At 44.8% G+C, this 23,978-nt stretch overlaps 1 protein-coding gene across 1 annotated transcript in view; it reads right to left on the reverse strand.

Annotated features, from left to right (window-relative positions):
* The window catches only part of PIK3C2B (phosphatidylinositol-4-phosphate 3-kinase catalytic subunit type 2 beta), an 81,081-nt gene that overhangs the window by 10,352 nt on the left and 46,751 nt on the right, over nucleotides 1-23,978 (reverse strand). Inside the window, exons 13-25 of the mRNA XM_069074650.1 lie at nucleotides 23,221-23,343; nucleotides 19,910-20,077; nucleotides 19,205-19,316; nucleotides 17,839-17,981; nucleotides 16,145-16,333; nucleotides 13,101-13,194; nucleotides 12,270-12,364; nucleotides 11,143-11,323; nucleotides 9,717-9,824; nucleotides 7,695-7,787; nucleotides 6,312-6,441; nucleotides 5,648-5,784; nucleotides 564-733 (exon numbers count right to left, since the gene is read on the reverse strand). Coding sequence (XP_068930751.1) covers nucleotides 564-733; nucleotides 5,648-5,784; nucleotides 6,312-6,441; nucleotides 7,695-7,787; nucleotides 9,717-9,824; nucleotides 11,143-11,323; nucleotides 12,270-12,364; nucleotides 13,101-13,194; nucleotides 16,145-16,333; nucleotides 17,839-17,981; nucleotides 19,205-19,316; nucleotides 19,910-20,077; nucleotides 23,221-23,343 — 1,743 coding nt within the window. The remainder of the gene's footprint in view (nucleotides 1-563; nucleotides 734-5,647; nucleotides 5,785-6,311; nucleotides 6,442-7,694; nucleotides 7,788-9,716; nucleotides 9,825-11,142; nucleotides 11,324-12,269; nucleotides 12,365-13,100; nucleotides 13,195-16,144; nucleotides 16,334-17,838; nucleotides 17,982-19,204; nucleotides 19,317-19,909; nucleotides 20,078-23,220; nucleotides 23,344-23,978) is intronic.

Here is a 23,978-nt window from a genome sequence, read left to right on the forward strand (position 1 = left end):
CTGACTCATTCCAGTTCTCCTCTCCTTAAGTAGTCTGGTGACCCTCTTCCTGAGGGCTCACCATATTGATGCTGGACTTGGTGAGAATATCGATAGACTTTAGCCCACTGCAGCTCAGCATTCCCAAGCTTAAAGTGATTTACCAACCTTAGCCTCCTCGGTAGCAAGGCATACAGGTGTGTGCTGTCACACCCGGCTAATTCAAATTCTTGAGAGAATTCTAAGGAAGAAGACCCCATGACCTCCCTTAAACATCTGTTCCAGCATCTAACCATCCAGACAGCCAGTTTCCACATGGTCAGACTCAGTTCTTTCAGCTGCAATTTAAGGTCAATTCTCAATACGTACTGATACATATTAATAGCTGATCTTCACTTTCCTTAATTAACTTTTTGTGTCACAAGGAGCATTATTAAGTTGATCCCAGTCTTCTCTTCCTTAAGCTAACAAACTCTAGGGTCCTGTCACCCATTTCCTAGCATTGAAACATTTCAACTGGCTTCCGTGCATTTACACATCTCACATGTAAATAAATACACACTTTTCACTGGAGGCCCACTCACCGCTTGATGTTGCCAAACATCTGGGCATGGCCCAAGAAGCGACCAAAATCAATGTGGAACATGTGGCCCGTGGTCTTGAGCATGATGTTGTCATTGTGTCGGTCACAGATGCCCAGGACGTAGGTGGCCACGCAGCAGCCGGCACAAGAGTAGATGAAATTCTCCACAGCCTAGAGGAAGAAGAAAAGCATGGAACTGGAAAAGGGGCAACTGGTTTGTCCTTCCTGAAAGGATTTATAGGAGAGCCAGTTGGAGAGGGACAAACATTATGCTTTCTATCTTTGCCACCATTGATACTTCATCATGTACTATCTTGCACACAGCTCTATATCATACTTATTTGAATGATATCCTCAGTATTAAGAGGATGGTTCACGAATAATCTACATACATAAATATCTCCATAGCAGGTTTATGGTCCAAGTGACGAATGTTAGAGATTTCATTTATTGGGGCCCTAGAAACTCTATGGCCATATAGGAATATGAGTAACTGGAAATCAAGGAGTTTTCTTCTAAGGCCAAAACATCCTTAAATGGCTCCCAGTGCTTAGAAGGATGGCTGACACATAGTAGGCGCTCATTACATGCTTGCTGAATTAAAATGAACAGAATTAAATGCTCATTTGGCATTTAGCTAAGTCCTGAACTGATTAAAATAATTTAACTAAAGGATGAACTCATGGAGTGGGTGTTTGAGGAGTTTGACATAAATCTCTGATGGAATTTCTCTAACTGGAGCATGGAAGGGGGAAATATTTTGAGCAGGGAGCCTTTAAGTACTTCTTATCTATTCTGGTTAACCCCTTTGAACTCTTCTGTCCAACCTTTTCTCCACAAGGAACAAAATATATATAACTAGCATTGCAGTCACACACCCACATTCACTGCCAATCTCACATTTGCAAGGTCTGTTCCCTATGGGGCTCAGTAAAACTAAGCTGTTTGGTGTTGTTTCATTTTCTGTTTGACCAGCAGTTGGCACAACAAACCAGGAATGTGAAAAAACCTATTCTTCCAGTTCTCTAAGCCTAGCCTTCAACTATTAACTTTCCCATTTCAGTTTCTTTATCAATAAAATGAATAGATTGAGACAGATGATATCAAAGGTCTCCAACTGGGCAATATAGCATAGTGGAAAAAGAATACTGAATTTGGAGCCAGATGATGTGGGCTCAGATACTAGCTCTTTGGATCACTACCTGTAGGAATTTGGGCAAGTCACTTGACCTCTTTGAGACTCAGTTTCTGTATTTGTTAAATGAGGAGTTTGGAATAGATGATTTAATACAGCCTTTTCATATCAGAATATGATCCTATATCCCACAACATTTGTATGATTCAAGATTCAGCCAAAGTCCCCTCTTCCCTGTGAAATTTTTCATTCACATACTGCCTTCTTTTTGTGTTTGTTTCTCATCTTTTAAATAGTGTGTTAGCAACTAGACAGTCTCACACTTCCTTGAATGCCCCACTCTTTTTGTAGTAGATAGACTTGGAGTCAGAAAAAACTGCCTGGGTTCAAATCTTGCCTCAGACATTTACTAGCTATGTGAACCCCAAAACCTAGCCTCATTCAGCCTCAGCTTCCACATCTGTAAAATAGGGATAATCATAGCACTTACCTCACAAGGTAAGTGTCCTCACAAGATTACCACATGAGATAACATATTTAAAGTGTTTTGCAAATCTTAAAGTGCTATGTAAAGTCTAATAAAAATAATAGCTAATATGTATGTACAAAGTGGTATAGGAGTTACGAGGAGAAAGAAGGAAATCATTTCTATCTGGACAAAATAGGGAAGGCATTCTTCCTAGAGGTGGTTTCTACAAGGAGATGAGAAGGTATTTCAGGCAAAAGAAATCATGAAAACAAAGGCATAAGGAGAGATAAAGCCAAATTCTTGGAATGGGAAGTAGTTCGATGTGTTTGACCTTAGAATGGAAGGAATATAAATTAAGACCAGAAATAGAGACTAGAGCCAGATTGTAGAGGAAAGGCAATGGATATCAGGGTAGGAGTTTAAAAAATATATTTAAAGCTGGAAGGAACTTTGAGGTCAGTTAGTTAAACCCTCTCATTTTAGAGATGAGGAAACTGAGCCCCGTGGAAATAACTAATTTGTTCAATGTCACCTAGAGAGTGTCAGAGGTGAGACCTGAATCCAGGTACTCGGATTCCAAATACCTTGCTCCTTCCACTATACTACAGTACCTCCCAGACTTTATCTGTTGGAATTCATCAGGTACTTATGACCAATTATGTGTAAATAAATCTCTTTGTTTATTGGTCAGGGAGATGGTTTTTGAGGAAAGGTAGAATGCTATCAGAGTTCTGCTTTAGAAAGTTTAATCAGCCAACAGTTTATCCAATGAATCAGAATCGGGGAGGAACTGAAGATTTGGGAAACTGAGTCAGGAGGCTGCTGTGGGAGTCAGGGAGAGTCAGGAAGGTCTGGACTAGAGTGGTGACAACAAGGACCAAGGAACAAGAGGCCATTTGGGAAAGACCTGGTGGAGGCAGAATGCACAGGATAACAACTAAATGAATGTGGGGTAAGGGGAAAGGGAAGACTAGACAGAAGTTTCCAACATGAGAGAATAGGGAAGTGCCTAACAGAACCAGAGAAGCTCCAGACCAAAAGCAGAACCCAGATCTCTGGATCCACATACCAGCACTGACATTTCTTAGACAGGTGAGCTTAGGCAAATCATTTCCTTCTCTGAGTCTCAGTTTCCTCATCTATAAAATGGGAATACCATCACTTGTCATGTCTGCCTGGAAATGTTAGAGCAAGGCTTTGACAACCTTAAAGCATTCTATAAATGTGAACTTTTCTTAGACATTTTAATCATGTTATAGCTCTCTGGGCCACAATTTCCCCATCTATAAAAGGAGGGGGCTGAACTAGAATCATCTCTAACGCCCTTCCTTTCCAGCTCTAACCTTCTAACCAATCAAACAAGCATTTCTCAAATACCTGGGGGTGGGGGGGGGGGGGAAGGGAGAGTCCCTAAGGGCTAGAAAGACCAAAAAAAGATAAAATCCCTGCTCTTAAGGAGCTTACCTTCTACATATGAATAGAAGTTCTTTAGGAGTGCCTATAAAGGACCCATAAATTTCATAATCCTATTTTCACTTTTTTTTCCAAGAATGGGAGTGGGTGGGGTAGGATGGAGAGAAGAAATGGAGGAAAAGAAGTGGGAGATAATTACAGCAACACTGCTTTTTTGTCTGAGTGCAGATGGGGAGATCTGCCTCCCAGGAACTTGCCTTCTTGAAAAGAAAACAGAAAAAAAAATCTTTACAGCTTCACACACAATCCCCGTTTTCTGTTTTTTTTTTTTCAGTTGTTGATAAGTAAGTTTGGAATAAAAAAACTGTAACATTTAAACTTTTTAAAAAAGGAAAAAGATTGAAAAGAAAAGTGAGCTCTTCCTTCTCACGTCCTTTGGCAGCTTTAGAACTCCCCATTCAGCCCATTGGCTTTCTGACACTGAATTTATCTAGCAAGTGATAGTGCCCTGGACTGCATATGAGGCTATTTTTTCCCATTTAAATTTAGCTATTTATTTTGAATAAATTTGTGTTGATGCCATTAGTTTTTACATTACCTACATTTCCCCCTTCTCCACATGAGACCATTACAAATATTGTAAGGCCTTCCTCAGCTAGAAGACTGTGAGCTTGGGGACTCTAATCAGGGACCCTCTCTTGGGCTTATTCTTCTCTTGCAGCCTACAAGGCTCTCTCTCAGTGCTTTTATCAGGCAAGTGTGTTTTGTCAATATGAAAGTGCTAAATGTCAGTGTGTGTTATTACTACCCCACTGCACCTGGCATGATATGAGTAAACAGAAGAAGCTCAATAATTACTGTATTTGTTGACTTCAGTTGGTTCTTTTTAGTAGAGGAATGGGAACTCAGGGTGCTGCAGCAGGGTGAACTGCAGGGGTTCTTAACCTGGAGTTCACAAACTGTTTTCTAAATATTTCAATAAATGGATTTCAATATAATTGATTTCTTCTTTAGTCCTAAGAATTTTATTTTATTCTTTAATTTAAAGACATTATTCTGAAAAGAGACCCATAGGCTTCCCATGACTATCAAAGGGGTCTATGACATACACAAAAAGAGGTTATGAATCCCTAGTAGAGTAGAAATCATTAGTTTGCAAGCTCCTTGAGGGCAAGGTCTTTCTTATGCCTCTCTTTGTATCCCAGCCCTTACTTAGCACAATGCCTGGCACACAGTTGGCACTTACTAAATGCTGATTGATTGACTGAAATTATAATGGTCTAGGAAGCAAGAGAATTGGGTTTAAGTCCTAAGTCTGCCATCAACTAGCTATGTGATTTTGGACAAGTCACTTCCCCAAATCTGAGCCACAGTTTCCTTATTTGTCATATGAAGGCATAGAACTAAATGTTTAGAAGGACCCTTTCCATTCCAAAATCCTATGACAAAGTATAAAACCAAGAACTCAAACCATTGCTACTCCTTCTCATCTAATAAAGTGCAGGTCACCTCACAGGGGAATTCCAGGAGAAAAAAGACTCAGTAAAAGAAAAATGGACACTAACCATAGCTTAGTAGGAAACCCCTCACAAAAGAAAGAGGTCACAGGACAAAGATGATAACATGAGAATTTCCCTGGCTTAAGTTGAAGAGATTATCTGATCCTCCCTAAAGATAGCAGTCCAAACCCAGAGGAAAGTGTTTCCCTGGTCATTCCTTTCCTTTACCCCAACACTTATTAATTCTTAGGTGATTCTTTTATAGGATTAAGCTGTTCTACTTTTTTTTTTTTAACATCTAAGACTTAAAACAACAAAAGTTATGGATCACTAAGAAACACTCCTTGTCATCGCACCATAGACCTTTAGAGCAGAAGGGATCTCAGAGATAATCTAATCCAAACTCCTCCTTTTACAAATGAAGAAGCTTAAACTACAAAGAGTTAGGCTGACTCCCCAGATGGTCACACAGGTAATCAGTGGTGGAGGTGGGCCCTGATCTGCCAGGCCTTCTGACTTCACAGCCAATGCATTTCCACTACACCATACTTCCTCTCCCATGCTCCTACCTTCTCATACTCATCTTCCCCAGGGTTGTGCTTCTGTAGCCAGTCAGCCAAAGGTCGGTCCTTGAAGGAGCCTGTCACCCCATGCTCCACTTGGATCTTACGCAAGGTTTCAGCATTGGGAATCATCTCCACCATGCCTGAAAGAGAAGGGATCCAGGTCACTCAAAGAGATGGGGCTCCAGGGCTATTATGGAAATACCCAGCCTGATACCCGTTGTGTTGTTGACTTTTCAATCAGAATCCTTTCCTAGGGGTGGCTAGGTGGTGCAGTGAATAGAGCACCAGCCCTGGAGTCAGGAGGACCTGAGTTCAAATCCGGCCTCAGACACTTAACACAAAAAACTAGCCATGTGACCTTGGGCAAGTCACTTAACCCCAATTGCCCTCCAAAAAAAAAAGATTCCTTTCCTAGCTCAAGGACAACTGAGGAAAGGGCCAGCTATAATTTCAGGGATCTAGGGCCAAGGATAATCTTGGAAAAGGAGCTCAGTCTCCAAGCCCCCACCATATGCAATCTTTTTTTGTAGCTCTGAGTGAGGGCGGACACAATCATCCTCCTAACACTCTGATTTTTGAAGAAAGGAGAGAGGAGGGGAGCAGAAGGAGGTACACAGAGGGGAGGGGTCCTCACTTCTTGCTATGGGCCCACCTATACCAGACTGACCTCGACCCCGGCCAGTGGAGAAACATCGGAAGATGACCATGCGCATATCCAGTCCCTCTTGGATCCAGATCTTGTTCATGATTCGAATCATTTGCAGGGTTAGCATGTCCTGACGCAAATCATCCCCACACTGTGAGAAGGGAGAAGGGTGTTGGCCCCATGTGGTCAGAGCAAGACAGTATGATACCTTCCTCACCAACCGTGGCACCCTCCATCCACTAGTTACACAAATCTTCAAGGCATGTTCCCCTGCCTCTCATCCGACACTTCCGATTTTGTCTCATTCATCAGAAACCATCTCAGGGAGGAAGAAATTATATTTTTTTTCTGTGTTAGAACAAAGATGAGATTCTTCCCCCACCCCCATTTTCTGAATCTTACCCTTCATTTTTGCTTTGGAAGGGACCTGTGATTTCATTAAGATAGGGAACTCCCAGTGAAGAAACCCTCTCTGGCACCATGGATCAGTATCTGCCTTGCAACATCAGTGATTTATCAAGGGTCACATAACCAATATAAATAGTAAGCGTCTGTTTGAACTCAGGTCCTCCTGATTCGGGGTCAGTCCTCTAACCATTATACCACAATGCCTCTCAATCCTATTCATTCTTGAATCTAGTTCATGCCCCAATTCAGTTCACAATGCAAGTCTTTCCTTCTGAAATCCTGTGACTGGAGGCAGCTTGGTGGCCCAGTGGGTAACTCCCTAGGCCTAGAATCAGGAGAACCTGAGTTCAAATCCAGCCTTCAACTGGATTTGGGGGAACTATGATATGGGGGTGATAATAGCACCTACCTCACAGGGCTGTGATCATTAAATAAGATATTGGCAAAGTGCTTAGCATTGTAGCTTGTTCCCTTCTCTCCTCTCCCCTTAATACTTGTTGGATTCACTCATTTTAACATTTAGGGTACCTGTTCTTTATATTGTTAGTTATCTTTCCATGTATATGTATTTTTTGGTCTCTCCAATTAGACTGGAAGTTTCTTGAGAGCAAGAACTATTTCTCATATTCCTTTCAGAAATAAGGTGTTCAGGAAATGTCTCAATATATCCTGGTGTCCCCCCAGGGACACCTACTGATCCTGTTATATATAGGGGAAATAAGATGCAAAGAAAAGGAAGTGAATTGAGGCTCTGTACCTTGGTTGGGGGAGCAGGGGAATTGTGGACTTATAAGAGGGAGTTTCTCAGTATCCCCATTCCATAAAATCAGGTATACTGGATTCTTGAGGAGCTCCTGGGGCTAAAGGTTGGTCTCTGGAATGGCTTACGGGGTCTATGATGTGTCTCACCAAGGTTAGTGCTTGTCAGAGCAATCTTGACCCTTTGGCCCCTCATGGTTTCTTTTTCCTGACCCAACCCTAGGATGGTGCTCTCACCTTGAAAATGACACGGATGTTCTCGCCCAATGGGTCCACATTTTGGAAAGAGAGCTTGAGGGGGACTGCATTCGAGTTGAAATAGGAACAATCCTGCCACAGGGAAGGGGATGACCAAAATTAGGATTATTTTAGAGGAGAGGATGACTGCCTCTTCCCATCTCTGACAGGAAATGTCATCTCTCCTTCCTGAACTCCAACCCCAGCCCAAGTCTTCCTGTCACTTTTGCTTTCACACTCTCAAATTTATCCTTCCTTTCCATTTCAAATGTCATCTTCCTAGTCTAAACCTTCTGGTTTCACCCCTGGGCTATTGCCTTAGCTTCCTGATTGGTCTCTTTGCCTCATGTCTACACCTCCAATCAATCCCATAAGCCACCACCGGATTCATTTTCCTAATGTACAGTTTTGATCTTTTTACTCTCTTGCTCCAAACTCCTTAGCTTGGCATTCAAGGCCAACAACAATCTGCCCTATGAAATGTAGTCTTCCAGCTTTATCTAACACAAGTCCCCTGAATTAACCCTTTCTGCCTGCTGAACTAGACAACTGCTCTGAGACAGTTAGGTGGTGTAGCAGATAGAGTTGTGAGTGAATTTGGCATCAAGAAAACTTGGGTTTCTGGGGCGTCTAGGTGGCACAGTGAGTAAAGCGCCAGCCCCGGAGTCAGGAGGACTGGAGTTCAGTTCCAGCCTCAGACACTTAACACCCACACACAAAAAAAAAAACAGCCATGTAACCTTGGGCAAATTACTTAACCCCAATTGCCCTGCAAAAGGCAAAAAAAAAAAAAGACTTAGGTTCCAATCCTGACTCTGATATCTAGTAGATATGTGACCACAGGTAAAGTCATAACCTCTCTGACCCTCACTCAGTTCCCTCACCTGTAAAATGGGGATAAGAATAACACCTACCGGGGCAGCTAGGTAGCACAGTGAGTAAGAGCACCGGCTCCAGTGTTGAGAAGACCTGGAGATCGAATCCCGGGCTCAGACACTTAGCACCCACCCAGAAACACCTGGCCATGTAACCTTGAGCAAGTTACTTAACCCCAATTGCTTAGGGGCGGCCAGGTGGCTCAGCGAGTAAGAGCACCAGCTCCAGTGTCGGATGACCTGGATCAAATCTGGGCTCAGATACTCAGCACCACACCCAGAAATAATAACTGGCCATGTAACCTTGATCAAGTTACTTAACCCCGATTGCTTTAAAAAAAAAAAAAGAATAACACCTACCTCACAGGGTTGTTGTGAGGATAAAGTGAGATAACATATGTAAAGCACTCGGCAAACCTTAAAGTGGCATATAAATGCTATCATCATTGTTATTATTGTTCCTCACCACTACCAACACACCTTATTCTTCCCCATTTCCATAACTCTGCTCATCCCCTTCACTCCTCCACGGATGTCTTCTCCCTTTACTGAAGTTCTATCCCATCTTTCAAAGCCCATTTCAAACACCGCCTCTTTAATAAAGTCTTCCTTGCTCTCTCCAGATGTGACCTTTCCCTCCTCTAGACTTCTACAGCCCTTTGTATTACCCATAGGGGGTGAATTATAATAAAAGCAGTATGCCTGCCATGTCTCCTCTAGGCTGTGAGCTACTTAAGGGCAGGCACCTTTTATAAAGATAGAGAGATATAGATATGTACACGTGCAGATATAGATATATCTTGTAACACAAACAGCACCCTGGGCATAGTCAGTGCTCAGTGTTTGTTCCCTGAATGGCCCACAAGGAGGCAGTATGAGAGTTACAGGGCAAGCCACAACCCATAACACCTGCCTACTTGCTTTGACTCTGGTCCACCCTAAGCCAGAGTTCTTGGGTCCTCTGAGATGCTCAGAGAGCTAGGTCCCCAGCCTGGGACATCTGTCAGGGAGAAACCAGAACATGTGTCTGGAGTTGCAAAGGTACAGGAAAATCATAATTATTTGTCTCTTCTCATTTCTTCTAAGAACTAGATAAATGAGGAACCTCACCCCTGAAATCCACTGGTCACACTGTAGTCTCACTCACCCGTGGCACGATGCCCTTAACCAGAAGGCTGGGGCTCAGAGGCAGCCGGCAAGAACCATTGAGCTTAAAAAACTTCTTCACTTCCTCCAGCCCCGTTCGAAGGATCCCCTGTTAGAAAGAGAAAAGGAGAATGAAAGGAAAGGAAGGGAAAATCCATCAATCTCCCCAAGGCAGGGTAGAGTTTAGGGTAATTAGGGGTGATGGTGTAAGACATTCAGAAGTGCCTGAGAAAACTGGGCTGGAAAAAGCGCTGACTCAGGAAGACCTAGGTTCAAATGCTAACTCTGATACCTAATGTATGGGTGACCACAGACAAGGTGGTCTCAGTTTCCTCATCTGTAAAATGGAGATAACAATAGTTACCTATCTCATAAGGTGGTTGAAAGGATGAATGTGTAATGGATGTAAGGTACTTGCTTAAACACTTAAAGTGTTCCATGTGTCAGTTATTGTTATTACTGTTCTCTCCTTCTAAGGGACTTTTAAGAACAAGGGAAAGGCTGGGTATCATGGTACATGCCTGTAATCCCTACTAGTGGGAAGGTTGGGACTGGTGGCTCATGTCAGCCTGGGAGTTCTAAGCTGCAGGAAAGTCAAAGCCTTACTAAGTCTAGTACCAATATAGTGAGCCCCTGAGAGCTCAAAGCCTCTGTTTGCCAATGCAGGAGAAGGAGGAGGAGGAAGATGAAGAGGAAGAATCAGAGGAAGAAGGAGATGTAAGAAGAGGAGGGGGAAGGAAGAAGGGAAGGAGAAAGACCACCCCCCCAGGGATGATTTATTGGTGGACACTGAGCACTGGACAATAAGACCCTAGAGAAAGTTCATATGGAAGTCCTTCAGATAAAGTCCAATAAATACCTCCCTTCTCACCCCATCCTCCAAATCTGAAAGCCCTGACATGCAGTGACTAGTTAAACGAACTGGAGATGTTTAGCCCAGAGAAGAGAAGACAGGAGGCTGGAGAAGGGAGTGGGGCAGTGACCAAAGCATTCTCTTCCGGTAATTAAAAGGTTGTTATTTGGAAGAAGAATGAAACTTGTTTTGCTTGGTCCCAGACGGCAGAACTAGGAGCAGTGGGAAGAATGTGTAGGTTTTGGTTTAATATAAGATATAATTACAACTGTCCAAAAGTGGGATGGGCAGTCTTCCAAGAGAGAATGTTCTCCATCTCCTCAGTGGAAGCCAATAAATCACCTGATGGAGTCAGAGGTGGTGAGGATGGATCCCTGTCCTGATATAGGCTGGACCACATGGTCCCTGAGGTTCTTGCCAATCCTTCTACGAGATGCTATGAATCTAGGAAATGTAGTGCTAAGGGGGCTAGAAAGGCCTAAAGAGTTCCACAGTGAGCACCTGGACACTAGGTTATGGTGTCCCTCTCGGATCAAGGGTGGGAAGGTTAGAGAAACAGCCCTTATCCACATACCTGCCGTGCAGAGGGAGCTGCTTCTCGGACCTGCTGGGCCAGTTTGGCCAGGGTGTTGACAAGCCAGCATTGCCTATTGAATTCCTCCCGAAGCCCCTTCCCACAGCAGCACAGCAGAGCTGCCAGCAGGTACTGGTATCGGATGCTGAACTGGGAGTCCTTCAAGCCATCTTTCAGTAACCTGCAGGGGAAAAATGGAAGCACGTGGGAAACGGCACCTAGAAGTACCTGCCCCCCCCCCCCCATTTACTACCTAACCCAATCTAATAAACATTTATCAAGTACCTACTATATGTTAGGCACTAGGCTAAATGCTGGGAATACAATTAATTTTTTTTAAAGGCAGGGTCTGCCCCAGAGGAGCTCAGAGTCTAAAAGGGAAGACATATTACCTCTAGAGGGAGAGGGATACTACTTCTACCCTCAACACATCCACACCTTATTTTCATGATACTTTGTGGGGAGGGTAGGGCACACTGCTGATTTCAAGGATGAGGAACTTCTGTGGGGAAAATCCTTCTACTCATATAGATTTAAGCACATCACCTATAACTTTTCATCTTAGAGGACTGACCATGGCACCAAAAAATTAAATGACCTGTCCATGTTGACACAGCTAGTATGTGTCAGATGTATGGCTTGAATTGACTCTAAGGTTGACCCTCTATCCACTATGCCAAGCCACCTCTCAGTACCCTAGCTAGAGGTCTATACCCATGCAAACCCAAACCTAAGCTAAGATTCATGCTTGCCCCATATTTACACAGAACTCAAAGTACCCTCACATCCATTCTCTCTTTCATCACTCCACCATCTCTGAATAGCAAAGATTTCCCCCACATTACAAGAAGGGGAAACTGAGTTTCATCATCCAGAGATGGTGAGTGATTTGTCAAGACTGCCTAGCCCAGTCAATTACAAAACTGGGGATTAAGAACTAGTTTTTCTGACTCTCATTCTATACATAAAATGAGAATCATAGACCCTTAAAACTGGAAAGGACCCTAGAGATTACATATGTCCATTCCCCCTCATTTTCCTGAGGAAAATTGAGGCCTAAAGAGGTCATGTCACACCCAGAGAGAGACACATCTGCTTCCCACCCATCTGCATTGTGCCTTTTTTACCAGAAGAAATAGTGAGTGACTCTCAGGTCACAGACAGCTCGTTTCAGGAGGAAGCGCACCAGAGGGCTATCAAGATAACACTCATACTTAAGGGCCTGTTCCAGGGAAAGAAAAAGAGAGAGGGGGGAGAGCTAGAATGAGGTTTTGTTAGCTTCCCACTGCTATCTATCCCACCCTCCCTACTCCCAATGTCCCCATTACTCAGAAGGGTCTTCTAGACCATAATGTAAATATATCATTATGTCTAGGATACAGGGGAACATAATTTGGTTTGTCTTGATTGCACTTCTTGAAGCGCCTTCTTCACATTGGAGTCAATGAGTCAGAACTGTGAAGGACCTCACAGATCCCTCAGAGGTTGAACTCCTTCATTTCACAGTTAAAGAAACAAAGACCCTCAGGGGCGGCCAGGTGGCTCAGCGAGTAAGAGCACTGGCCCCAGTGTCGGGATGACCTGGGGATCGAATCTGGGCTCAGATACTCAGCACCACACCCAGAAATAACTGGCCGTGTAACCTTGAGCAAGTTACTTAACCCTGATTGCTAAAAAAAGAAAGAAAGAAAGACCCTAACAGGCTAAGTGACTGCCCAAGCTTACACAGTTAGGAAATGGAAGAGCTAGAGTTGGACCCCAGGTTCTCTCACCCAGATCTACAGTACCATAATGCCTTACAGTGAATGGGGTACAGGTATTAGGATCATTTCCCCATTTTCAGGTTCTCAGAAGAGATACCATATACCCAGTACAAGTAGGGGTGGGGTTGAATCTGATCAGAAAAGGAGAAAGGGCAGAGACCCACCTCAGCCACCCAAACACTTTCTTCTACTTACCTGCACCAGCTGGGGCAGGTAATCCAGGAGTTCTGCATCAGAGATTGAGTCAATCCATTGTACAGCCATACGACGCACCTCCTGGTCTGGGAAACTATAAAACAGAGAACCAGCATTTACCTGGGACAGCTCAGTCCTTGTCTCTGCCTTTGCAGACCAGCCATGCCCATGCCCATGTCCATCCTTTGCTATACTGGGACTGTGACCAAGGGAAATCTCAATTACCTGCTTTGAATAAAGCCACTGCCAGAAGAATTTGAGTAATTCCTCAAAGACACTGTAAGTGGGAAAATGATGTAGACACCTGTACCCTGCAACCTTCCCTTAGAATGTTAGAGCTAGGAGGACCCTTAGAGGTCATCCAGGCCAAGCCCTCCCTTTACAGAGAAGGAAACTGAGGTCTAAAGAAATAAAGTAACTTGCCTAATGTCACATAGCAGTTAAGTATCAGAGCTGAGACTAGAAATCTGGTCTCCTTACTCTTCACCCAGTCTTCATTTTTATTATACCATGCTGCCTTCTCCATAATTAGAGAAGGTTTTGGGTATAGGAGGAACAGGCAGCCACATTCACGGAGAAGTTTACTGAATGTGGAAAGGTCCTCTCTCCCCACTTTGACTAATAATACTCCACATGTCAGAGCACCTAAATATTCATTAACCTCAGATATTCTTTTCTTTAAGTCAGAGTTATAACTAGGCTTGGACCACTGGGGATCATGTTCCCTCCCCAGAGTCTGGAAAAGACAGTTGTCCCCACAACTCCAAATTCTCCACCTGCCTACATACCACCCAGCTCTCTTACTATGACACTCCTCTCCCAACTCTACCCCTAATGGGGCTTGAGGAGTTGTCTCTGAGAGACAAGTCACCCTTTCGGCCCACTGCCCTGATCAATACATCCATAATCAGACTCTCCTCTGCAGCTTGTGGGATTATCTTCAGTGCCCCCACCTCCAAATCCCATTGTCTTCTGTACACCCTCCCCAAGTGAAAGAATTCCTGGTTATGACTCTAATATGGATTGTCACTGCTGTGTTCTAGAATCATCTTTGAAACATAAATACTCTGTAACAAACAATGGATATGAATAATTCAGAGAAACACGGGAAGTTGGACCAAGAAAACAACATACACAATGATTACAATGCAAATGAAAGAACAAAATAAAAACAAAACTGAACACTGAGTAATTATAGTTACCAAGTTCAGCCCTGAAGATGAGATAAGAAAGTGCACCTGCCTTCCTTCTTTGTAGAACAGGGGAATATGTATGTCAAATATTGCATATATTCTTAGGCTCAGTTGATGTGATGGTTAATTTTGCTTAAATGCTATTTTTTTCTTTTCTTTATTAATTATTACAAAGAATGGCTTGATAGGTAAGGGAGGAAGTAGAGATACATCCACAAATGATAGGGATATCAAAACACGATACCAATAAAAACACTTTCACTTTCAGATACAATTATCTCTGGGGAGAGAACCCTAATTATACAAAACGTTCCACCTGTCTGGAACAATTTCCTCATCATGAGATCACACGGAATCTATGACATCTACAGTTCCTTTCAGATGAATAACCAGTTTAGCCTGTATTTTAGCTTTATGGATACGAAGAAATACAAGAGAATGTAAGCTCCTTGAGGGCAGATACTGGTTGATTTTTGTATCCCCAGACCCTGGCACCTCTTAGATACTTAATAAATGCCTGTTATGTGAATGAATGAAGGCACAGATGGCATGCTCATCAAAACTGCAGCTGACAGATAGCTGAGAGGGATAGCTAACACTCAGGATGATAGTCAGATTGCAACGAGATCTGAACAGTCTAGAACACTGAGCTAGCTTATTCTAATGAAGTGAAATTTAATGATGATAATCTCCCACTTCGGTTCAAAAAAATAACTTCACAAATACAAGATGGGAGAAAGCATTTGATCTCAAAAAGATGAGGATTTTGGTGAAGTTAAGACAAGTAGGAATTAATTGTGTCATATTGTAGCCCCCAGAGCCAACCCAGTCTCAGGCTGTATTAAGACAGACATGCCTTCCATGTATGCCAGCCCTTACAGCACGTAAGATCCTGGATATCAGGAGGGACAATTTCAGGTTATATCTTTGTATCCTTAGCACTAGCATGGTGCTTGGCACACAGCAGGCACAATGGTTGAATAAAGAGGTGATAACCCAGCTATACTTTACCCCAGTGAGATTCCCATTTGGAGTAGAAGTTCAGTTCTGGGCATCACATTTTAGGAAGGAGACTGATAGACAAGAGAACATCCAAAAGAGGTAAAGAGCATCAAGATCATGTCTTCCTAATTGAAGGTACTAGGGGGGGTTTTAGTCTGGATAATAAAAGACTCAGGGAAGATACGATAGCTACCTTCAAGGGCTCTCATGTGGAAGAAAGATTCTACTTGTTCTTTTAGTCCTAGAGGACAGAAGGAGGAGCAATGGGTACAAGTTGTAAAGAGGCAAAGTGAGGCGCAAAGAAAACTCCCTAAGAATGAGAACTAAAGGGGAATGGATCTCCTTAGGAGAAAGTGGCCTTCCCCTCTCTGCTAGTCTTCAAGCAAAGGCTAGGTGTCCCTTTGTTGGCTGTGGGAATTCTTTTTGGGGTATGGGTTAGACTAGATGGCCACTAAGGTCCCTTCTACCACTGAAAGTCTGTGATTAGTCATCAGATGTTAGCCAGTCTGTAATTTCAAAAGGCTCTGAGAGAATAAAAGAAAAAGAAGAGGAGGACAAGGACAAGGAGGAGAAGAAGAGGAGGGGAGGGAAAATTACATAGAATGGGCTATTTGCTAGTGCAGACAGGCTTGGAAGAGGAGATGCCAACCATGTGGAGGAGATCAAGGGAGCCAAGAGACTAGATGAGTTTCCTGGGATGAGGAAAGTAAAGAAAGCATAAATTTCACCTGCTGCAGAACTGTTCCCAGAGCTAGCCTTGCCCTTGGGTCACTCTAGGGAGGCAGCATCATGGGGCCCTGGGATCTGGAGGCATATCCAGTTGGGGAAGGTAATGCAGGTCATACTCACGTGGCATGCAGGAGTCCCAGGGCATCCTGGTGGTTCATATGCGTCCATTGCTTCAGGAGGGCATAGATGTCGGGCAGGCAGGCCCACTCCCAGCTCGGGGCACTGGCAAGCACCAGGGGCAGGGAGCTCACCTCCGAGTGGCAATAGTAGCGTTTCTCCCACACCCTCTTCCGGTCAGCATCTGTGAGCCTGTGGTAGGTAGGGCAGGGCAACAAGAAGGTTGAGAGGGATGAAGATCTATCCAAGAAATTCGCTCTTTTTTTTTTATGTGATTTCAAGACATATTGACTTTAATCTTATTCCCATTCTAGCTCAGGGAAATCTGAGACTTAGGTACCAAACTCCAAGCAATAAGACATAGCCAAAGGAACCAACAGCCAGCTTCCTTCTGGCAGGGAGAGGCGAGGGCTCCCTGGAAAACATCCCTTCTTAAGGAATATCTGGTAACACTCCCCATGTAGCCACCAGGGGGCAGCAGGCACCCCCTAAGGCGGTGTGTGTCCATGTGTATGGGTGTATAAGGCTATTTAATAGGATGGACATCTTCCTGAATCCTCTCTTCCTCTCTCTCTGGATGGGTTGACATCAGGTGTCTAATGGGGGAAGTGAAAACTGCCTGATCTAATGGAGTGAGGAATCAGCTGCTTCAAGGCTGAGGGAGAGGAGAACTCAAGCGAGGGTCTGTGCACCCTCTGTTCAGGCTGGACAGAGAAGCCAGGGAGACCGGACTGGAGCAAACATCCCCCCAACGCTGGCAGGAAAGGAGCATCTTTCTGGGAGAGAGACAAAAGTACAGCACAGTCCATATCCTGTCAGTTCCTACAACACAGCCCCTTCCCCTCTTCTCCAAGCCCCATCCATCCATGGCTGACACCAGTCTTAATTCTTTTGCTCTAGCACCAGATCTTTTCATGAAAGAATGGTAATGTCTGTGTGTTTGGAGGAGAAGGGAGGAGAGAGAGACAAATGGTTATCCTGAATGTAAAGCAAGTGGAGGTGGAAATGCAGCATCTGGTTTGGGGGTCTACCTTGGAGAGTCTCCTTGTTACGAGCTTCCCTGAGGAAAGCAAGCCTATTCGGAAAGAACTCTGGGCCAATGACCAAGGGAGAGGATGGAGTTTTTTGGTCTAACTTTCTATCCCAGATTTGTCTGCTCTTTGTAGAACTGTGTTCTTATTTAGTCATTATTCAGTCACGTCTTATTCTTCATGACCCCATCTGGGGTTTTCTTGGCAGAGATACTGGAGTGGTTTGCCATTTCCTTCTCCAGCTCATTTTATAGATGAGAAAACTGAGGTAAAGAGGTTTAAGTGACTTGTCCATGGTCACACAACTAGGGAGGCCAGATTTGAACTCAGGAAGATAAGTCTTTCTGGTTCCAGGCCCAGTGCTCTATACATAGTACTACTCAGCTGCCCTCTTAGAGCTGTACCCAAAGATAAAGTCTGGGGGAACCTATTTTCTAGTTGAAACCCTCTCTCCCACTCAAAGTAATCCCTGCCTAACTCCCACCTACTAAATTCAAGTCAACAAGGGTTTAAGGTATCCCCTCAGTTCTCTTGGACATACATAAGCAGGAGAGCTAGAAGCTCACACTGGCATGGGGTGTGGGAGGAGGCTGGGGCTGGTAATGTGGAGAGGGCTCAGTGCCTGGCTGGGCAGTGGCAGCTGGGGTCAGATGTCAGGGGCCTCACCAGTATAACGACTCCTTCTGCATGATGCCCTTGAGCTTTTGCTGATCTTCCCCTCCGAGGCTTCTAAAGTCGTACTGAGGGCTGAACTCTGCTCCAGGAGGGCTGGTGAATTTAATGTCGAAGGCTGAGGTGGGGAAGTCAATCTGGAGGATTGGGGTGAGGGAGGGCAGGGAAGAGAAGAGAGAGATCATAATCAAGATGAGTGTGAGCTAGGGGGCAGTGATTTCCCTAGGCCTGGGAACTCTGACTTCTCACTCTCCTCCCACTGTCTTCCCTGGCTTCCTTCAAGTCCCAGTTAAGATTCCACCTTCTATATGAAGTCTTTCCCAACCCCCCTTAATTCTACTGCCTTCCCTCTATTGATGATCTCCAATCCAACCTGTATAGAGCTTGTCTCTACATAAGAGATTGCATGATGTCTCACCATTAGATGATGAGCTCCTTAAGAACAGGGACTGTCTTTTATCCTTCTTTGTACTCCCAATGATAAGCACAGTTCCTGACACATAGGAGGTGCTTAACTAGTTTTACTATCCCAGGGTTGGTAGATAATCAATATTTGATGATGAATAACGGAATCAATTTATGCTTCAGGGTATAAAGGGGAGGGAAGATAGGAGCCCACCCAACCAGGTCTTGGGGAATGTGCATGGTCCTTCTCCTTCTCCCAAAGAATACCTCAATCTAGCTAATTCAGCTGAGTGAATAGAGTGAGAGTGGGGAGATGGAGAATGTCATACATGGCTCCTGGCGGGGGGTCTGGGTTTAGGGCAGCTCTTGAGGTCAATCAGCCTGTCCGTCAACAAGCATTTATTAAGTGCTTACTCTGTGTCAGGAACTGCATTAAGTGCTGGAAATACCAAGAAAAGCAAAGACATCTTTCCTGTCCTCTGGGATCATACATCGTAATGGAAAAGACAGCGGAATTAACTACAGACATAGCAAATATATACAGTGTAAATTCAATATGATTTATGAGGGAAGGCTCTGGGGGGTGTGGAGAGGGAGCTGGTAGGAAAGACTCATAACAAAGAACCCTGAGGGACTCAGTAGGAATCAGATTGTAGGAATCAGGTAGTCTCAGAGCCCAGCTTCTGAGGGCCTTAGAATCAAAACGAACCTCCAAGAGGATAGGGCTGATCCTAACTGCCTCCCTCAATCCCAACAACTTTTTCCCAGCTACTTGCATCACAATGCTACCCACTGCCCTGCCTCACCACCTCACCTCCACCCCCACTCTTCTGCTTTTCCAAGAGAGTACAAGGTTCATAGGGATCCCCATATAAAGCAGGATCCCCAATATGAAAGCTGCCTCTGGAAGATCCAGGATGAATGGAAGGGGTGGCAACGGGGGATCAAGGTTCACCTGAAGGATGACACTGTCAGGTTGGTGGAAGTTAGGTGCACTCCAGCGGGCACTGGGATTGTCTTGAGTTGCTGGCCATAAACCTAGAAGCTTCCGGCCACAGGTCAGTACCCTAAGTAGAAGCAATAGTGATGAGGTAAGCCCATGAAAGAGACTAGACCAAGCAAACTCAGGAGTCATATAGATCCTACTCATTTCTACCACCTTGGAACCCCTATTGCCACACTGGAGGTACCTTTCTGCTCTCCAATGAATCATGGACTTTTCTTCTATCATTCAAAAAAAAATCTCCCCCATGAGGTCTTAGACTAAATTTACCGAGGTCTGGGTTCCAACTCAGTGGTCCCTTCCTTTTCCCTCAAAATACATGTGTCTTTACTCTGCCTAGATGCTACTATTTGTATCCTAGGGTGTGTGGGTGTGTGTGAGCGAGCATGTGTGCACGCATGTGTATGCATGTGAGCATGTGTGAATGCATTGTGTGTGTGTGTGTTTTAATCTCTGCCTTCTCTGTTTTCTTTTTTCTTGTTTCTCCTATCTTTGATCTCCCCCAAAGAGTCTTGGGCTGTTCTTTGTACAGAGGCAGGACGGAAAGAGAAGATGAGTGAGCTTAACGTGTCAACTCCATAACTAGGGCCATCTCCCCAAATCCCAAGGCTAGGTAGCCTTCATTCTACTGCCTCTGGCCCAGTGGGGTGCACATACTGTCTAAAGTTGAAGAGAGGGGTGGTGACCCAGCCCAAGGCTTCAGGCACTCGTCGTTGCTTATTGGCCTCAGAAGAACTGCCAGGTGGTGGGATGGGCACGGCATAGAGAGTGGCGCTCAGCAACGTCTCCCGGGGCAGCCGGTTGATCTGAACAGGGAAGCAGATCCTAAAAGGAAAGAAAATCCGACTCAGGGGGTGATGCCACACACAGGATTTATTTTTCTCCATAAAGCATCCTAAGAAATATTTTGGAAACTTTCAGTTTGTTCCTATTCTTTAGGGGTACAAATAGGAAGTCTGGGAGAAGCCATCCTCTAGAACTGGCAGAATCTCCAAAACATTAGACAAAATGCAGAATTTTCCCAGAACCAAAGAGTATTCTCTCTGTGAACTCTAAAACAATGGCTGGGGCAGAGGGGGTGGGGTACAGAATCCCACCAACTTTTAGAATGCCAACTTTGAACCAACAAGGCTCCAACAATCTGGTCCACATCAAGTCTTAGGATCAACACACCTCCCACTTGGGAGGACTCCCACCCTCTTTCAGGATTCCTCAGTAAAGCCCCCAAGAACCCCAATCAAGCAGTACCAATTATCCTTTTCTGTCTTGGATCCTTTCCTTAGTGCCCACCACTAATAAGAACTAGGAAGGAGCAGTATATCTTCTGTCTCCAAAAGCTCACATCTCACCAGAACTTTTCCTCATATCCCCCCAACTCTTCTTTTAGCCACATCTTTTCATACTCAGAAATTCTGAAAGCCAAAGGGCCCCCTTAAAGTCCTAGGGTGCTTCCTAAGCCCCACCCCCAGGGGATGAAAACAAAAGAGAGACATCCAGATTTCTGTGTGTATCCCATCCCCCAGATTCAAAGCATGGGCCATCAGTTGTACCTCCCCACCCCCAACCCCCACCCCCAGCTCAATAAGAGGAAAGGGGTGTGGAGGTCCTACTTTACCTTCCAAGTCCTTCTCTGGGCCAAAGTCCACACTGTCACACCCTCCCGGCCTGGGGCCAGGCTGATTCATAGCTGGAGGGCACTGGCAGGATCACCCCTTAGCTAACAGTCCCATAACAAATGGCCCTTCCCCAAAGCAAGCACCACAGGGAAGCCCCACTCCCCTATCTCCTCTAGGGAGACCTCCATGTGGACCAGCAATCTGCACCCTCCAGAGACTGTGATACCACTCTGTCCCAGCTTCCTTTACCCTAGGAGGCCTGTACAACTATAATTAGTCCCTTCTCCACCAGCCAGGGAACATGCCAGCCTGGGGCTTGGCTGGGAGCAGCAACACTCGGCTGCTGGGACTATTTTGAGAGTTGGTTGATCCCCCATTTTGGTAACAGGAGGCAGGATCAGGTGACCCAGCATCAAAGGAAATCAAAGACTGGTCTGACTCTTCTCCCCCAACTGTCTCTCCATCCAGGGGCCAGTTCCTGGGCCTTCTTCCGGCTTAATGAAGAAGGGAGAAGGGAGAGGCATTTCAAACCAAGGTCATGCACTGACCTGTCACCCAATGCTTCTTTTGCTCAATCCTTAAATACTTCTCCCTTACTCTCTTTTTCAGCCACCAAGTAGCAGCACCAGGTGGACGGGCAGTCTCCACCTGGTGGGGGAAGGGCCTACTCCCATACCTAGAACAACCTCTATCTACTCCTGCCTACTATATCCTATTGTTTCCAGGAAGGCTTCTCTGATAATAACCTACTCATATCACTCTGGAAATACCTGATTCTCGCAAAACTTGTAATTGGTTCTATTTATGCATTCCCTGAAAGGTGAGGGCTGAGTTCTTTCATTTAGACCCTCAAGTGCCTAACCCAGGACTCCAACCCATGGGGCATGGTAATCTTTTAATATATATTAGTTTGATTAAATCGACTACCACAAGTGAAGGGGGCAGGCAGCGAACTAGAGAAGATTTTCCTAACTATGGTTCTCTTGGAATTGGGTAGACCACAGGACAGATACCTCACTGAAATAGAAAATGACCAGAAGTCCCTGATTCAGGGAGTGAGTATTCTCTGCTAAGCTACCTACCCGTCTCACAGAGGTGCAAGGAAAGCATTTTGAAAACCTTAAAGAACTTACATAAACAGGCATTATTACCACTAGTAAGGATAACAACAGCAACAAAAAGCTTATTACCAGGCAGAAAATAATAATAAATCTACTTTGTATTTGCACAATTATGTTTCCTTTGATTCGAACAATCACTGGTAAGGTAGTCGGGCAAATATTAGCCTCATATTACAGATAAGGAAAGTGAAGATGGAAAGCTTTAATGAAATTGCTTCACACTCACAGCAGAGCATGGACTCAAACCCAGGTGTTCACATGTTGTCTTACTAGTAAAAAGTTCCAGACCTATACAGTCAAGAAAATCTGAAATCAAGCTCTCTCTCTCTCTCTCTTTCTCTCTCTGACACTGGTTATAAAACCATGGAGAAGCTACTTTACCTCTCAGCCTCAGTGTCCTCATCTGCAAAATGGAAATAATGATGCACAAGGGGGCTGGTCTCATGGAATTATGAGGACCATATGCGATCATCTAAACAAAATGTTTTGCCAAGCTTCAAGAGCTAGGTAAATGTCAGTTGCTATTATTGTCATTACTACACCAATAGGTTTTTTAAGTTGAGATCTTTGAATTTTTTTTTTTACATTTTCATAATAGATTTCAATATAATTGGCTTCCTTTTTAATCCTATGTATCTTGGTTTTTGGGGGGTTGGTTTTTTTGCCTTTTGAAGGGCAACTGGGGTTAAGTAACTTGCCCAAAGTTACACGGCTAGTTTTTTTTGTGTGTGAGTGTTAAGTGTCTGAGGCCAGAACTGAACTCTGGTCCTCCTGATTCCGGGGCCAGCGCTTTACTCACTGCACCACCTAGCCGCCCCTAATCCTGTCTATCTTAAGGACTTAAAAACCAGACTGCTAAAGGCATCCATGATACAGAAAAGGTTAATAATCCCTAAACTATCTGGCAAAACCCACATTTCTCAACAATACTCCTATCTTTCACCAGCTCATTGGTCTGTCCTATAAACCCCTGGTTTTGCCACCAGCAAGAGTGTTCAGGGGAATGCCCGTCTATACCCCCTCTTTCAGGGCTGCAGGCAAGCTGAAAGGACAAGAGTCCAGGAGAGAACAGTCCAGCATTAGCCCAATGGCCTAGTTTTTAATGGGGTATCAGAAACTGCGCCCCGAACACCTCCCCCCAGTTGACTGACACAATGGACATTGCCTATCTCAAACCCTGAGCGAGTCATATGAGCCTGGAGACTGACTGGGGAGGTAGAGGGTGGCTTACGGTTGATCCCAAACGATGAGGTGGAAGAGGTACTTGTAGAAGTGAGCCTTGCGGGTCTGCAGGGGACTACAGAGCTCCTTGCCACCATGGCTGAGGGAGCAAGAGAGGTAGAAGTCTTCATAGCTACAAAAGGACACAGAACAGATGAGAGTCCCATGCTTCCCTACCCAAACTCTACCTCACTTCCCCACCACCACCTCCTTCACCTGGATTCTGGTCTGAAAGCTCCATGTGGGAATGAATAAATGAACAAGGCCTCTAGGCCCACCTGGTATTCCAGCAGCCACTTTCTCCAGTTAAATTCCTTTCAGACCCTACAGGGGAAAGCCTGCAAACCCCAAAATGGGATGGAGGAGGGAGAGAAAATCAGAAAGCCTCTTTCGGAAGGCTGCTCTGGGAAAAGCGACCTCCACCCTTTTTTTTTCCTTAACTCAAAGTCAGAGCTCAGGGCCCCCAGAGTTGTCTTCTTTCATTCAGGCCCAACAAGCAAGGGCTCTCTTCGATCTTGCCTCCTTGTCCTCAACTTCTGAGAGTGCTCTTTCTCTATTCCCCCAAACTAACCAGGCATGCCCTGTCTGTGTATGGGGGAGGGGGGGAGAGGAAGAGCGACATATGCCGCCATGAATGCCAACACATGGGGGTCCCTGTGGCTCATGACAGGTGCCTAGTGACAGGAGAGGTCAGAGAAGGCCCCGATTTCCCAGGCTGCCTCCTTTGTTCCCAGCCAATCGCCCAGAGGAATACATTAAGTAGGGAAC

The sequence above is a fragment of the Petaurus breviceps genome, unplaced genomic scaffold (assembly GCF_028583685.1).
Source record: "Petaurus breviceps papuanus isolate PSGF00001 unplaced genomic scaffold, PetGlider_PUasm1.0 90895, whole genome shotgun sequence".
Lineage (NCBI taxonomy): Eukaryota > Metazoa > Chordata > Mammalia > Diprotodontia > Petauridae > Petaurus > Petaurus breviceps.